Source organism: Salmo salar, chromosome 20, assembly GCF_965601325.2.
Source record: "Salmo salar chromosome 20, fSalSal1, whole genome shotgun sequence".
Taxonomy (NCBI): Eukaryota; Metazoa; Chordata; class Actinopteri; order Salmoniformes; family Salmonidae; genus Salmo; species Salmo salar.
This window is the reverse complement of record NC_138310.1, coordinates 67,196,814-67,212,890: the sequence shown is the minus strand read 5'-3', so window position 1 is coordinate 67,212,890 and position 16,077 is coordinate 67,196,814. Positions and strand designations below refer to the sequence as shown.

Genomic DNA, 16,077 nt, shown 5'->3' with positions numbered 1-16,077 from the left:
CTTTGTACCATCATCTTTGAAATAAAAGAGAATGACCATAATGTATTATTCTAGCCCAGCAGCAATTTAGATTTTGGCCACAAGATGGCAGCAGTGTATGTGCCGTTTTAGACTGATCCAATGAACAATTGTATTTCTGTTCAAAATGTTGTATCAAGACGGCCCAAATGTGCCTAATCTGTTAATTAATAACTTTTCATGTTCAAAACTGTACACTCTCCTCAAACAATAGCATGGTACTATTTCACTGTAATAGCTACTGTAAATTGGACAGTGCAGTTAGATTAAGATGTCTTTGGTACATACAGGGCATTCGGGAAAGTATTCAGGCCCCTTCCCATTTTGTTACATTAAAGCCTTACTCTAAAATTGATTAAATTATGTATTTTTTCGTCAATCTACACACAATACCCCGTAATGACAAAGCAAAAACAATTGCAGAAATTTTAGCAAATGTATTAAAAATACAAAACAGAAATACCTTATTTATATATGTATTCAGACCCTTTGCTATGAGACTGGAAATTGAGCTTAGGTGCATCCTGTTTTGATCATCCTTGAGATGTTCTACAACAAGATTGGAGCCCACCTGTAGTAAATTCAATTGATTGGACATGATTTGGAAAGGCACACACCTGTCTGGGCATGTCAGGGCAAAAACCAAGCCATGAGGCTGAAGGAATTGCCCACCATTCTTAACTGGAAGAAGTTTGGGACCACCAAGACTGTTCCTAGAGCTGGCCGCCGGGCCAAATTGAGCAATTGGGGGAGAAGGGCGTTGGTCAGGGAGGTGAGCAAGAACCCAATGGTCACTCTGAAAGAGCTCCAAAGTTCCTCTGTGGAGATGGGAGAACCTTCCAGAAGGACAACCATCTCTGCAGCACTCTACCAATCAGGTCTTTATGTTAGAGTGGCCAGACGAAAACCACTCCTCATTAAAAGACACATGACAGCCCGCTTAGGACTCTCAGACCATGAGAAACAAGATTCTCTGGTCTGATGAAACGAAGATTGAACTCTTTGGTCTGAATTCCAAGCATCACGTCTGGAGGAAACCTGGCACCATTGCTACGGTAAAGTATGGTGGTGGCAGCATCATGCTGTGGTGATGTTTTTCAGTGGCAGGGACTGGGAGACTAGTCAGGATCGAGGGACAGATGAACGGAGCAAAGTACAGAGAGATCCTTGATGAAAACCCGATCGAACATCTCTGGAGACCTGAAATTAGCTGCGCAGCGACGCTCGCCATCCAACCGGACAGAACTTGAAAGGATCTGCAGAGAAGAATGTGAGAAACTCCCCAAATACAGGTGTGCCAAGCTTGTAGTGTCATACCCAAGAACACTCAGGCTGTAATCACGCCAAGGTGCTTCACGTCTGGTGGTCTGTACCTTGTTGGAATCAGGAACTTGCAACAATTTTGAAAAAACAGTTTTTGCTTTGTCATTATGGAGTATTGTGTGTAGATTGATGAGGGAAAAAACAATTTAATCAATTTTAGAATAAGGCTGTAACATAACAAAATGTGGAAAAAGTGAAGGGGTCTGAATACTTTCCCGAATGTCACTGGTCTAGCCCAATACTCCAAAGTTAAACAAATTTACTGTATTATTATGCACACTGGATGGACTGGTTACCTTATGCTACACTCCAACATTTCTATCCTTGAGAGAACATATAGCCCTAGGCGATGCTGTTGGTTCATTGATTGTGCAGGGCGGCTTACAGTTAGTCTACAATTAGTGCATTTGTATTTCATTTCGAATAGCCTAGTAATAGGGAATTTTTAAATTTTTATAATTAATTGGGTGGCACATTACCTTTAGCTGTACAGAATATCATGCCACCATGCGTTTCCTTCTCCCCCCCTCTTCTTTTTTTATTTTATTTCTTGAGCACGCAGACCGGTTGTCAACAGTTTAGTTAAATATGTTTTGTTGCAAAAACATGTTACTATCGATGTTCCCGAATAGATTTCACTTTGTTTCCGAAATTAAGCACTGGGTTGCTGCAGGAACAATGTTGGAGAGCCCATGGCATACAGAGTTTGGTCAGAATATCACCTTTCAGGCAGCGAAAGCATGCTCCTCAAACAGTGGCTGATGCTTGGAGTGAAATAAGTGTTCCTATATTTATTTTTCAGCTGCTCATATTAAGTACAGATCCTCTATAAAACAAAAGTAGCCTACAAAACGGACAGGCGGGAAATCGCTTGGCCTCCATTCGCGATTCGAGTGCACACAGATGACATGTGTTTTTTCCCCTGCCCATTTTACAATAGGCCATTCTAAATCTAAAGTAATTTGACATATTAGTAAAGACAAGATTAAATTGAGAATAGTCTGATGTGAAAATATAATCACTTGAGAGAACAGCTGTGCGGCCTGAGGCAAGGAACAGAGCGCAAGCTTTTTTCTCTACTTTCTCAAATCATCAATAGCCGATAGTAGCACCATGCAGCCCATATGTTTTTATTTGTAAGATATTCTAAGGTTTGTATAATTCACAAATAAAGTTGCCAAAGTCCTAAATGCTACATTTGAGTTATTTCAAATTATCACTTTTGCGCTCAACATTGCCACTTCATATGCGCACTCACTCTGGAATGGGAAAAAAATACCCTTTCTATTTCATTCAGCTAAGTTAAATTATTTTCTTCTTACTATAAAATCATCTAAAATAATGGCACGGGAACTTAGAAGCATATCTTGTCAGCTAATGAACAAGTCTACAGCCAATGCCATTGAGCATAGACAGATAACATAGTCCTACAGTAGGCCAACTCATTCTGTTCTCCTGAAATACATTTTCTTCATATCATGTTTATTTAGACCTGACTAAAATAAATAATGGATTTTTTGTGATAGTGTATATTTAAATGCTTTATTAGACTTTTTTAAATGTAGATGTTCCACAGGCGCACATAAGCGGCTTGTATGAATGGAGGCATAGATATTCTAAATTGATTATGTTAATTAACGGTCAACTTCTGTGAGACAAGCAGTCTTTTGCATGACAATAACCGGTGGAAAACATGTCATGACCCCCACAGCCAATGTGTGTTCCTCTCAAGTGTATAATCACCTTTACCTGGATGTAATACTATTAGACATGGTTGTTCATCATCACCATCAATGAATCCACGTGTTGGGCTACTACAGACTCTTACAGGGTACAGTATGGTAAAGTCAGACACCATTAATACATTGAACTTACTTTCAAAATTTGTCCACCTTCAGGATACCTCCTTAGAATATCTTTCAAAAACTCGACCAATGGTGGTGTCGTCTGTCCAAACCGCCCTGTAAAAATAGCAGTGCAATAGAACGGCATGTAAAACATATATTACACATGTAGAACTAAACTAAAGGATTATGAACACCTATGTGAGAGGTAAGAATGGATTAATCCCAGAACTATTTCCAGTTATCTATTATTTTACCTCCCCCTTTCAGGCCCCTTCCCTCCAGTGTCATGGATACTTCAGGGCTTCCCGTGGGTACCAGGGTCCCAATCTGCACTTTGTCATCCAGCTTAAGTAGGGGGAGACAGAACACACCATGAGTACTATACAATATGCTTGTCCTTAAGCTTTAGTAACTGCACTGGAACTATAATGAACGTCTTATATACAAACCCCTAAATATTAATGCTTCAAAAAAAATGTATGAAATGTATGCATTCACTACTGTATGCATTCACTACTGTAAGTCGCTCTGGATAAGAGCGTCTGCTAAAATGAATAAAATGTAAATGAAACAACCTGATAAATATCTTGAATTGCACATCACATTTGTTTATTTATTCGCTGCCTATGATCATAATGCAAGACCATTAAATTGAACAACCTTCACAGCATCATAAAGAACATTCAACTGTCAACCAGGCTAAATCTTGGGGTGGTGTTATTGCATTGGTGTCAATGTGATACACAATCCCACTCTGCACCTAACAGGATCGATACTGAGCAGAGCAGGCTGGACGTGCACCAGCAGCAGGCAGGCTTACAAGAAGTCTTATCTCTCGATCTCCAAGGTGAAAACCCTCATCTGCAGCATCACTCGCTTCGCTCAGCACTTCTGGCACATGAACAAGCAGTCCTACACGACTGTAACTGACTGACTAATGCTGATTGTCACTTTTTCTTGCTGGCCATGGTTTGTACAATATTGTGTTCCTGATATGTAAAAATCAACAACTAAATTCAACACAGGTCAGGTACTAGGCCAGGACTAAATTAACTTTTCATGTAACCTTGTGAATGAGAGTTCATTAAGGTTGTTGTTCTTAACCTGCCAATGAATGTCCTTTTGTTGCACCAATGAGATGTGTATAATAATAGCACAAAATAAAAGGTGTAAAAGGTTGACAGAGAGGGCAGGGCTTTCAATCTGATTAAAGCAGGGATGAATTGCAGTATATGCTGACTGACCATAATAGGCCTACTAATACGATACTGGTAGTGGTGCAATGTCCTACTTCTGAGCTTGGAAAGCTTCAAACGCCCATAATTCTCCAAATAACTGGAATCATTCATTGCCAATTGTCCGGGTAAGCATTTCAGCTGTAACAAATCTGGCTCTCTACTCCTTTCCCTGATGATGTTTTCAGTTTACATTCAAAGTTTTTTTTCCTTCAGATGGTTAGCTAACCTTCTTAGTTAATTTGTTTTCGGGGGAATCAGCTGACCCTCAGAGGCACACTGAAGAATATGTTTGGGGAGTATGGAGACCAAGACTAAACTTGTTACTGCCTTTAAGTGTCCCCCAAAGCAAGACATTCCCAAGCTAAGTATGGACGCTGGGACAGAGCCAACCCTTCAGATGGATAGCTGTTTTCATAATCAAATAAACTAGATCTCAACTTGCATGAAAGTCAGTCAGACACCCTTCTCAACTCTGTTGGACTGGACAGAGGGAGGGCTCCCTGTGGGTATAGAGTACCACAGTATGTCCCACAATACCCATAAAACTTAGTGGTCAAACAAGGAAATGGTTCTAATCGTTTTTCCACCATTAATTTTTCCCATGCGGGATTTTCGAAACACTTAAAATAAGGGCTGTGTTTCGTGTAGGCTGACCCTGGCTTGACGTTTTGATAACCATGCAAATCTTTCTAGGACAATGTGACTTTCATCACAATATATTCGCCTATATTTATCCCCCCAAAATAAAATGCTAATTAGCTGCTAATGTGGCTATCATAAAGAAGTACAAACGCCACGATAATCTGGACGAGACTGCCGAATTGAGGCAAAGGTAAGAATCTCTGGATTAACTATGTAATGTTAGCTAAACTTAGTACTGAATAAATTGGCAACATTTCTTTAAATTGACAATTCAGTGAACTGTCTTGGCCAAGTTTTAAATTGACACAACAGCTGTTAGCAAAAGTGTCAGCTAGAGATGACGTACAGGAGCTTGCAGGGATTTGTAGTTTTGCATAATGTCTACCTTAATGCTAATTAGCATTTTCGAATCTGAGAGTAAATAGGGCCGAATACATTGATAAAAGTCACCTTATCCGAGAGAGATTTACATGGTTATAAAAACGTCAAGCCAGCGTAAGCCTACACGAAACTCAGCCCTTATTTTAAGTGTTTCTAAAATTCCCTATGTGAAAAATGAATGGTGGAAAAATGATTGGAACCATTTTCCTGTTTGATTACTAGATTTTATGAATATTATGTCACCACTATTACAGCTGATATAGGATAGTTTATAGGCGTGGCCTGTGGCTAATTTCTGAGGGTGACATCAGAGGGGCTGAAGGCAGGGATCCACCGGCTCCTTTCCCTCTGTCAGTAAAGGCAGAACAGTGGGTCCTTAAATCTTGTTCATTATGGCACATTACAACCCAACATAGAATACAATGCTGCTAGGCTGTATACATGTACCTAATACAAATAATGTAAGCGTTGATAAAATATATGAATAGCTATAAAATGTAATGCATAACATGATTAGAGCCGAAGTGACAAACCAAGTTGTCTGCAGTCATTCTTCCTATAATATGAGCCAGGCCCACAGGAGGGGATCTGAAACTCTATCCCATACTCCACATAGCCACAGAGCATGGTGACCAATCTGTTGCAGCAAACACTCAATTGTCTAATCCCAAACCTTAATCCTGAGTTGTGGTGGTCTAATGGAGTGTAAATACCTTAGCAGTAGGCCTATCATACCATCTGTTGGACTTTAAACAAACTAGTTGCGTAGTTTAGCAATAGGTGAGACCTGTCAGCAAGCATCACTGACAATGTATGTGAATGTACATATTAGAATAAATTAGTTATCCTAAATGTCATATTAGAGAATAAATCACAGGCTACATCATATAGAGCATACTTTTGCAAGACATGAAAAGGAACTGTGTCTGTAATCATAGGCACTCTTGATCACCATGACTGGAATTCTATCAAGAGATGAAAACCAAAGAGCCTTGAGACTATTGAATCAATACACAGTCCTATCAGACTGGTGATAAACAAAAAAAATGTAGTCCTTTCAATGATGACATTGTTAATGGTGAAGATTACGTCATTGTTATGTTGTTGTGGCAATGGAGAGCCATTAACTACTTTGGACAGTTATCTGTTGGGGAAAATATGAATAAAGGAAATACATCATGTTATTTCCTCAGCCACTGTAGTAAAGAGAAATTTGGCCAGGTCAATGCACAGGATGTGCGGTAATGAAGAGGGTATTAACATGTTCCAATATTGAATTGACAATGCAGAAGGACATGTGTTGGAAAGAGACAAGCTTGACTGCACAAAGAAATTGACACTAAAAACAAACATGGATGAGTTCTAATCCTACCCTACCAACACAGTAGGTATTTACTCAGCAGCACCGGCTGAGATACAATCCCTAAATCGGTACATTTCTGGATGTTGTTGTTATTATTATTATGCAGTCAAACAAAGGGGCCAATGTTGCTTACTAGTAGAACACATATTTTCTAACAATCTAACCAGCACTGATGTAGCCTACATTGACACTGTCAGGATGGAGCACTTTAACTTACTCTATTAAAGACATTTTCAATACATCACAAAACAATAAACAATGGAGGAGTATGAGATGAAACAATGGGGTCACACACAGGATGTATGCACAGACAAGGGATGGTCTCTTATCAATTAATCTTACCATTGTGCTCTCATGCCAAGCATGCCATCTACTATAGTCAAACCTTGTCACAAAATATTTGTACATGTTCCGTAATGAAAATAGCTACAATTTGTAAAATTGCTTTTTACCTACCACTTTCCCATTGTGAACCAGCTGCTGCTCGATGACAGGCAGGTCAGTTTCTTCATAGATAAGTTGCTTGATGTCCCTGACAGCTGTAGAATGAGGGATCTGGTAGGCCTTCTGGCCAATATACTCATGACGGACTGTCACCCATGGCAACCTAGAAAAAATAAAATTATAATAATCATCATCATCATCATCATCGCACTGTGAATCATAGATGGCATTGCATTCTTCATTTGGTAGATCACAAGCATACAGCAACACCAAGCTAACACAATGATTTTCTGGGAAGATATTTTTCTGGCAGTGCACTGATTTTATCACAAATTGAAATGTGTGTGTAATTCTAACTACATGTTCACTTGGTCATCCTGAGTTCATGAGATCAGATGGCTTTTCTATTGATATGTAAAGGACACAGATTGCTGGTAGCACTTAAACATAAGGAACAATGGGTCAGCAAGGCTTGCTTGCAGTTTGTATTGATTAAAGAGAAACCTGAGTGTATAACCTTATCTAACATTTCAAATCTGCTTGTGTTTCAGCTGTTTTCTGCTCTGCCTGTGAGAAATAATGTCATAAAAAAAACACCAATCTCAAAAAGGTTTTCAAGACGGTGCAAATAGCAGCACTTTCCCCAAAAGAGAATCGCTAGATCCTGACTGCAACATCTAGTGTAGTCATAACACTATTTAGGCTCTGTCTGAGTCATTAAATACAGAGACCTGTATGCATATATTTACTTATGCAACAAATATTGATTGTGCAGGCAGCAATAAAAGTTAATAGCTTTGCCTATTCTGCAAACCACTTGACTCAAGCTACCATCTCTGCAATGTCCATATTTCTATAAAAAAAATGGGTGGGGCATTCAACAGGGGGATGGATGGAACACAACATGTTCTAGACAAAGGTTCACTATAATGGCAATGCGTCTTCTATAGCCTCCTCAGAAATTACATTAGGGCTATAATTAACAGTTGTATGTGATATCTCACAGCAGGGTGTCAAGACAGGTAGAGAGAATAATGGTGAGTAAACAACTCAACATAGTTTGACAGCAGGTTTGAATGGGGATCTTGACGAATAGACCTTCTTCAGCCCCCATGTTTCAATCTGAAATATGTAAAAATAGAACTTACCATGGGTCTTGACAGTTTGCCATCACTTCTAAGCCTTTTTTCGTGCTATGTCCCCGCGTGCACATTCATTGGACTTCTATTTTATGCTCTGAGCGCTGGGAAACTCCACCGGGAAAAGACTGGCGCACAAACAAAGAGGACCATTATTTTCTCACAATACACCTCACAACGTTTTCACTCTATCCATATATCTACTGTAGGTTTATTGTTATTAATTTACATTCCATGAGTTAAGTACAGTTAGCCAATGTTGCGGTTGTAAGAAGCTTTATTTAGCCATTCCCCCTCAACCGGTCTGCCGCTAAGGCTACAATGTATCAATGCGTGCTCAGTTATCCGCTACTCACTTAGGTCCCGCAAAGACATTTGTTTCATGATCTTGTAATCCAGTTGTATCTTGTCAATATCATCTGCGTTTCTGAAAATTATCGATAAAACAGTCGTGAGCTAGCAAAATTGTTACTTCTTACATGGTAATTCCTTCAAAGGCGCTGTTTCTAATAATGTATTATCAGCACACGTGATAACTGCGGCTGTTGCCGGTTGGCTGGACTGCTGGTGGAAAGCTACTGAACTCTGGTAGTTGTAGTCACGACAGTAATACGATTAGAAACACATTGCAGTCCCTCTCAAATTGCGTCCATCTAGGTACTTTCTCACAGAAACCAATATTATTATGGGGTGAAAAATATGCCATGGTTATAATAGCAATATTTTGCAGGTGATTCATTAGGTTATATGTTACACTTTCTATGTCTGCAGTAAATCTATTTCACATAGTTTCTCGTCTATTTTATAGCCCTGTCTTTAGAATGATGTAGTTGCATAATTGTCAATATAAAGTAATCATCTCTGAAAATGTTTTGATAACATTTTAGGATTTTGGTGCAGTGCAATTGGCACCAGTATCCAACGCATCGTAGAATAATTACATCATCCAACCTTTAGTCAAGGATTTTCAGCACTTGAAAACCATCCATCTGCACTCGTTAAAATATTTTATGCTTAGCATGTCAAAAAACCTTTGATATGATCTATTAAGGACTGACACTGTTGTATGCAATAAACGTAGGGCAGACACACATTGTTAGGCCTATTTGGCTACCCTACTCGTAAATAAACAATATCATATTCATGATGCGGGGAAAGAACAGCTTGACCCAGTTCGCTATTTTCAATATATGTTTGATGCCGCAGTAGCCTATACCAACAGGGATACTTACATCGGAGCAAGGTTCCGCCAGAAGCATCACTCTCACGCATTGTGCGGCATCTGCCCTTTCCTCTCCACCCTCTCACATGTGCATGTCGCTGCTTGACAGCCTCTAAAAAGGTAGTCCTGTCCTGGGGTGATCACACGAATGTGTTGGCCTATCCAGTATCTTTTCAACATAAATATTCCGAGAAACTGTAAATGTGATAAAGAATCCTATATCGAATGGTCTTGTCCAAACATCTCTGAACAAGTTCAATACTGCAACACTCCCGCACGCATTTCTTAAAGCTACAGTATGAATGGGTGACCCGACTGCACACCAAATCAAAATCAAATCACATTTTATTTGTCTCATGCCTGGTAAATAACAGGTGTAGACTAACAGTGAAATGCTTAGGCTACTTTTCCAACAATGCAGAGTTAAAGATAAAGACAATATATACACTACCGTTCAAAAGTTTGTGGTCACTTAGAAATGTCCTTGTTTTTGAAAGAAAAGCAAAAAAAAGTGTCCATTAAAATAACATCAAATTGATCAGAAATACAGTGTAGACATTGTTAATGTTGTAAATGACTATTGTAGCTGGAAATGGCTGAATTCCCTGAATTCCAGTTTGCGCTGTTCTGTGAAGGGAGTAGTGCACAGTATTGTACGAGATCTTCAGTTTCTTGGCAATTTCTCACATGGAATAGCTGTCATTTCTCAGAATAAGAATAGACTGACGAGTTTCAGAAGAAAATTCTTTGTTTCTGGCCATTTTGAGCCTGTAACTTAACCCACAAATGCTGATGCTCCAGATACTCAACTAGTCTAAAGAAGGCCAGTTTTATTGGTTCTGTAATCAGCACAACAGTTTTCAGCTGTACTAACATCATTTCAAAAGGGTTTTCTAATGATCAATTAGCCTTTTAAAATTATAAACTTGGATTAGCTAACACAACGTGCCATTGGAACACAGGAGTGATGTTTGCTGATAATGGGCCTCTGTACGCCTATGTAGATATTCCATTAAAAAATCAGCCATTTCCAGCTACAATAGTCATTTACAACATTAACAATGTCTATACTGTATTTCTGATCAATTTGATGTTATTTTAATGGACAAAAAATGGCTTTTCTTTCAAAAACAAGGACATTTTTAAGTGACCCCAAACTTTTGAACAGTAGTGTATATACTAAAAACAGAAATACTGACATGAGGAATAAATACACAGTGAATAACGAATAACAATAAATACAAATAACATGCCTATATAGAGGGAATACCAGTACCGAATAGTCAGTAGCAGCAGCAGATGTGGTGAGTGTGAAAGTGTGTGTGCGTACAGTATGTAGTGTGTGTGGGTGTGGGTGTGTATGTGTGTGTGTGTGTGTGTGTGTGTGTGTGTGTGTGTGTGTGTGTGTAGGTAGAGTCCAGTGTGTGTGCATAGAGTCAGTGCAGGAAAGCTAGTGCAAAAAAGTGTATGTGTGCGTTGGTGTGTGTATGTGTGGGTTGGGGTGTCAGTGTAACTATGTGTATGTCACATCCTGATCTGTTTCACCTGTCTTTGTGATTGTCTCCACCCCCTCCAGGTGTCGCCCATCTTCCCAATTATCCCCTGTGTATTTATACCTGTGTTCTCTGTTTGTCTGTTGCCAGTTCGTTTTGTTTCATTAAGCCTACCAACGGTTTTCCCTCTGTTCCTGTCTCGTGATTGTGCCTGTTTTCTAGTTTTCCTGGTTTTGACCTTTTCTGCCTGTCCTGATTCTGAGCCTTCCTGCCGTCCTGTACCTTTGCCCCGCCTATCTGGATTATTGACCTCTGCCTACCCTGACCCTGCCTGCCGTCCTGTATCTTTGCCCAATCTACTGTATCTTTGTCCAATTACTGGCCCCTGCCTGCCCTTGACCTGTCTTTTGCCTGCCCCTGTTGGATTAATAAACTGTTGTTAATTTGACATTGTCTGCATCTGGGTTTTACCTGAAACATGATAGTACGAACTGGCCATGACTGACCCAGCAGACCCGGGCCAGCTGCGCAACCCTATCTCTTCCCAAGGAGCCACCATCGGCGGCACAAGGAATTGCTTCGTGACCTTAAGGAGGGTGTCCAAATGTTGGCTGAACGCCATGACCGGGCATTGGACACCTTTTGCTGGAGCAATTCTGCAGGTTGTCTGGGAGGCAGCCTACCACGGTGGTAACTTCACAGCCCCTCAGTAACTCAACTGTGAGCAGAGCTGTCTCATCGGTTACTCCACCTTCTCGGGAGCCCTGCTTACCTCCCTCGGAACGCTTCAATGGAGAACCGAGCAACTGTCGGGCGTTTCTAGCTCAGTGTGCCCTCGTCTTCGAGCTTCAGCCATCCTCCTTCCCCTCGGATCGCTCCAAGATAGCCTACCTCATCACGCTGATGTCCGGGAGGGCTCTCACCTGGGCTACTGCTGTATGGGAACAACAGCCGGCCATATGCGTTAGTCTGGAGGGGTTCGTGGGAGAGATGAAGAAGGTTTTTGATGCCCCATTCTCCGGGAGAGAAGATGCCCAGAGACTAATCCAGCTTCGGCAAGACTCCCGCAGTGTGGCAGACTATGCAGTGGATTTCCGCACGTTTGCAGCGGAGAGTGTTTGGAACCAGGAAGCGCTGTTCGATATGTTCCTGCACTGCATCTCTGAGGAGGTCAAGGACAAGCTTACCGCTCGGGAGTTACCTACGGATCTTGATTCCCTCATTGTGTTGATCATCCGTATCGCTTGGTGATTATGGGAACGACGGAGGGTAGGGGAATTCGATTTTGCTCGCACCAGGGATTCCACCTTGCCTCCGAGTCATCCCGGAAGTCCCCGACGGTCCCATTGCCGAGAGAACCCGAGGCTTCCTAACCTCCCCCGAGAGTCGCCGAAGACGGACGAATCACCGCTGCCCAAGCCTATGCAACTTGGCAGCGGAACGGCAATACAGGATCAACACAAAGAGTTGTCTGTATTGCGGGACTCATTTTGTGTCCTCTTGTCCTAAAAGACCAGGCTCAACGGTAGAAGTGTGTACCCTGGTGGGCCATATGGAGAACTTTTCTGCTTCCCTTGCTCGCACCCCTTTTCATGCTATTCTGTTGTGGGGAAACAAGTCTAAATCTCTCAGGGTCCTCATTGACTCTGTGGCCGATGAGAGCTTTTTGGATGCTACCCTGGCTTCCCCCCTGTTTGCACTCACCTCTACCAAGGTTCCGTTCACATGGTCCTCTGCCACTGACCGGGAATTCTAGGACCTCAAACACCTCTTCACCAGTGCTCCTATCTTGGTTCATCCTGACCCTTCTGTGGTTGAGGCCGACGCTTCGGATGTCGGAGTGGGGGCTGTCCTGTCCCAATGTTCTGCCCTGAACCTTAAGCTGCATCCGTGCGCCTTCTTCTCCCACCACCTCAATGGCCGCGGAGAGAAATTACGATGTGGGGAATCGAGAGCTTCTCGCGGTGAAGATGGCGTTGGAGGAATAGAGGCACTGGCTGGAAGGGGCGGAACATCCGTTCATTGTGTGGACCACAAAAACCTGGAGTGTCTCTGCACCGCCAAGCGCCTCAACTCCAGGCAAGCGAGATGGGCTCTGCTGTTTACCCGGTTGAACTTTTCCTTGTCTTACCGACCGGGGCCCAAGAATGTCGAGCCGGATGCCCTGTCTCGCGTCTATAGCCCCACGGTTACCACTCTGGAGCCCGAGACCATCCTTCCCACTTCGTGCCTGGTGACAGCACTCAGCTGGGGTATAGGGAAACAGGTCCGGGAGGCGCAGCGGTCCCAGCCGAACCCTGGGGGAGCCCAGATAACTGGATGTTTGTGCCTGACACTGTCCGCTCTGCGGTCTTGGAGTGGGCCCATTCCTCCAGGCATGCCTGCCACGCGGTAGCAGAGAGAACAGTCTATGGCTTGGGTGGCTGGAGTCTTTGACAGGTTTTTGGGCCTTCCTCTCACACCGCCTGGTATAGAGGTCCTGGAAGGTAGGGAGCTCACCCACCGTAATGTACTGGGTCATATTCATCACCCTCTGTAGCGTCTTGCATTTGGGTGCCTTGCAGTTGCCTTACCAAGCAGTGATGCAGCCAGTCAAGATGCTCTTAATGGTGCAGCTGTAGAACTTTTTGAGGATCTGAGGGCCTACTAAATCTTTTCAGCCTCTTGAGGGGGATGAGGCACTGTCGTGCCCTCTTCCAAACTGTGCGGGTTTGTGTGGACCATGTTAATTCCTTAGTGATGTGGGCACCAAGGAATTTGAAGCTCTTGACCCGCTCCACTACAGCCCCATCGATGTGGATGGGGGCATGCTCGCTTTTCCGTTTCCTGTAGTCCATGATCAGCTCCTTTGTCTTGCTGACACTGAGGGAGAAGTTGTTGTCCTTGCACCACACTGCCAGGTCTCTGACCTCCTCCTTAGGCTGCTTCATTGTCGTCGGTGTTCAGTCCTACCACCGTCGTGTCATCAGCAAACTTGTTGATGGTGTTGGAGTCATGCGTGGCCACGAAGTTGTGGGTGAACAGGGAGTACAGGAGGAGACTAAGCACACAACCCTGAGGGGCTCCCGTGTTGATGTGTTGTTGCCTACCCTCACTATGAGGTGTTCAGTCCCAGTGTCCTGATCTTGGTGATGAGCTTGGAGGGGACTATAGTGTTGAATGCTAAGCTGTAGTCAATGAACAGCATTCTTACACAGCTATTCCTTCTGTCCAGGAGGGTGAGGGCAGTGTGGAATGCAATAGAGATTGTGTCATCTGTGGATCTGTTGGGGAAGTATGTGAATTGGAGTCGGTCCAGGTTGTCTGGGATGTTGATGTGATCCAACCTTTCAAAGCATTTGGCTATAGATGTGAGTACTACGGGGCGATAGTCATTTAGGCAGGTTATCTTGGTGTCTTTGGGTATGGGGACTATGGTGGTCTGCTTGAAACAAGTTGGTATTACAGACCGGGTCAGGGATAGGTTGGAAATGTCAGTGAAGAAACTTGGCAGACCTCAAACGGAGGTCGTATAGTGGGATTTCTTATAAGCGTCTGGATTAGTGTCCCGCTCCTTGAGAGCGACAGCTCTTGCCTTTAGCTCAGTATGGATGTTGCCTGTAATCTATGGCTTCTGGTTGGGGTATGTAAGTATGGTCACTGTGGGGACGACGTCGTTGATACACTTATTAATGAAGTCGGAGACTAATGTGGTAAACTCAATGTTATCAGATTAATTGTGCAACATATTCCAGGCTGTGCTAGCGAAACAGACCTGTAGCTTAGCAAATGCTTCATCGGACCGGTTCCGTATTGAGCACGTCACTGGTACTTCCTGTTTGAATAGGCCAATAGGCATGTGTGTTATTACACCTTAATTAACCAATCACCAGATGCAATTCAAACTTTTTTTAATTGTCCAAAAGTTAAGATACATGGGGTTACAATTTGGGGTTCAAATCAAGTTGCACCATGGTGGTTCAAACCACAACGGATTTATCAAAACATTTGACATTGTGTTAAAAACATCCATCTTATTTTAGCACACGTTTCTATGGATATCAACAAATACGTTTATTTAAAGTAGTCCCTCACACCTGAGACAAATATAGGCCCAGGCATATACCTGCATGTATTCTCTTTAGGGAGCAGAGATTTTTGAAAATATGATTTAAGTTGCAAACCTCTTTAGGTCATGAAGAAGAGAATGGTGTGCCAAAATAAACTAGCCTACAGCTGAGGAATCCCCATGGATGAAATTATCATGACATTTTATATGCACTAGATGGAGACAACGTATAAACCCCAGTCAACAGTCCCACAAAGAGATAATATGGAAACGTATTGAATGATGCATTGAAACAACTTGATGGACAGTTTTATAACTACAGCTCCATAACAGTGTGCCGACCAGGCTGAGATTAACACATACTTGTAGAGGTGAAAGCACCTACAGTTTTCCCTGGTTGCTATACTTGTGTATTGGAAGCAGGTCTTATGTACATGCACAAAGAGCAGAAGAGTGTTGTTTTTCTATTTGTGGAATGGCTCCATTATAGATGTGTGCCTTATAGATGTGTGCCATTCATTAAAAAGTAAAGGACTGCAACCCTATAGTACACACAAATATATACAACAAATTAAACACTATAAACACAGACATATAGGATGTTTTTATGTGTAGAAATAACTTTGTATTTCTGAAATATGTCCGCATTCAACTTTATTATAATGCATTCAAACCAGAGATACTTGCCAGATGCATTATTAGTGAAATAGTAAGCAGAGCAACATTCCACTGTATAAATACTGTAGATCCATTATTTGAAATTTGGGGCAATAATGAAAATATGCAGCGCCTACCTCAAGTTTGTATAATCATGACACAAATCTCTAGAATTTATTTACAACATGCCCTGACATGTCTAAAAATTATCTACTCTGACTGAAAAATTGAACTTTCCACTCACTCTGCCCCCCTCCCTCTC

At 42.1% G+C, this 16,077-nt stretch overlaps 2 protein-coding genes across 2 annotated transcripts in view; one reads left to right on the top strand and one right to left on the bottom strand.

Moving 5' to 3' along the window:
- Positions 1-3,771, top strand: part of LOC106581116 (gamma-sarcoglycan) — a 46,214-nt gene extending 42,443 nt beyond the window's left edge. Inside the window, exon 9 of the mRNA XM_045703841.2 lies at positions 3,456-3,771. Within this exon, the coding sequence (XP_045559797.1) occupies position 3,456 (1 nt within the window). The 3' untranslated portion in view covers positions 3,457-3,771. The remainder of the gene's footprint in view (positions 1-3,455) is intronic.
- Positions 1-8,918, bottom strand: part of LOC106581114 (sacsin) — a 30,894-nt gene extending 21,976 nt beyond the window's left edge. The window contains exons 1-5 of the mRNA XM_014162868.3: positions 8,752-8,918; positions 8,405-8,523; positions 7,269-7,419; positions 3,443-3,533; positions 3,217-3,302 (exon numbers count right to left, since the gene is read on the bottom strand). Coding sequence (XP_014018343.2) covers positions 3,217-3,302; positions 3,443-3,533; positions 7,269-7,419; positions 8,405-8,469 — 393 coding nt within the window. The 5' untranslated portion in view covers positions 8,470-8,523; positions 8,752-8,918. The remainder of the gene's footprint in view (positions 1-3,216; positions 3,303-3,442; positions 3,534-7,268; positions 7,420-8,404; positions 8,524-8,751) is intronic.
- Between the last annotated feature and the right edge of the window lie 7,159 nt (positions 8,919-16,077).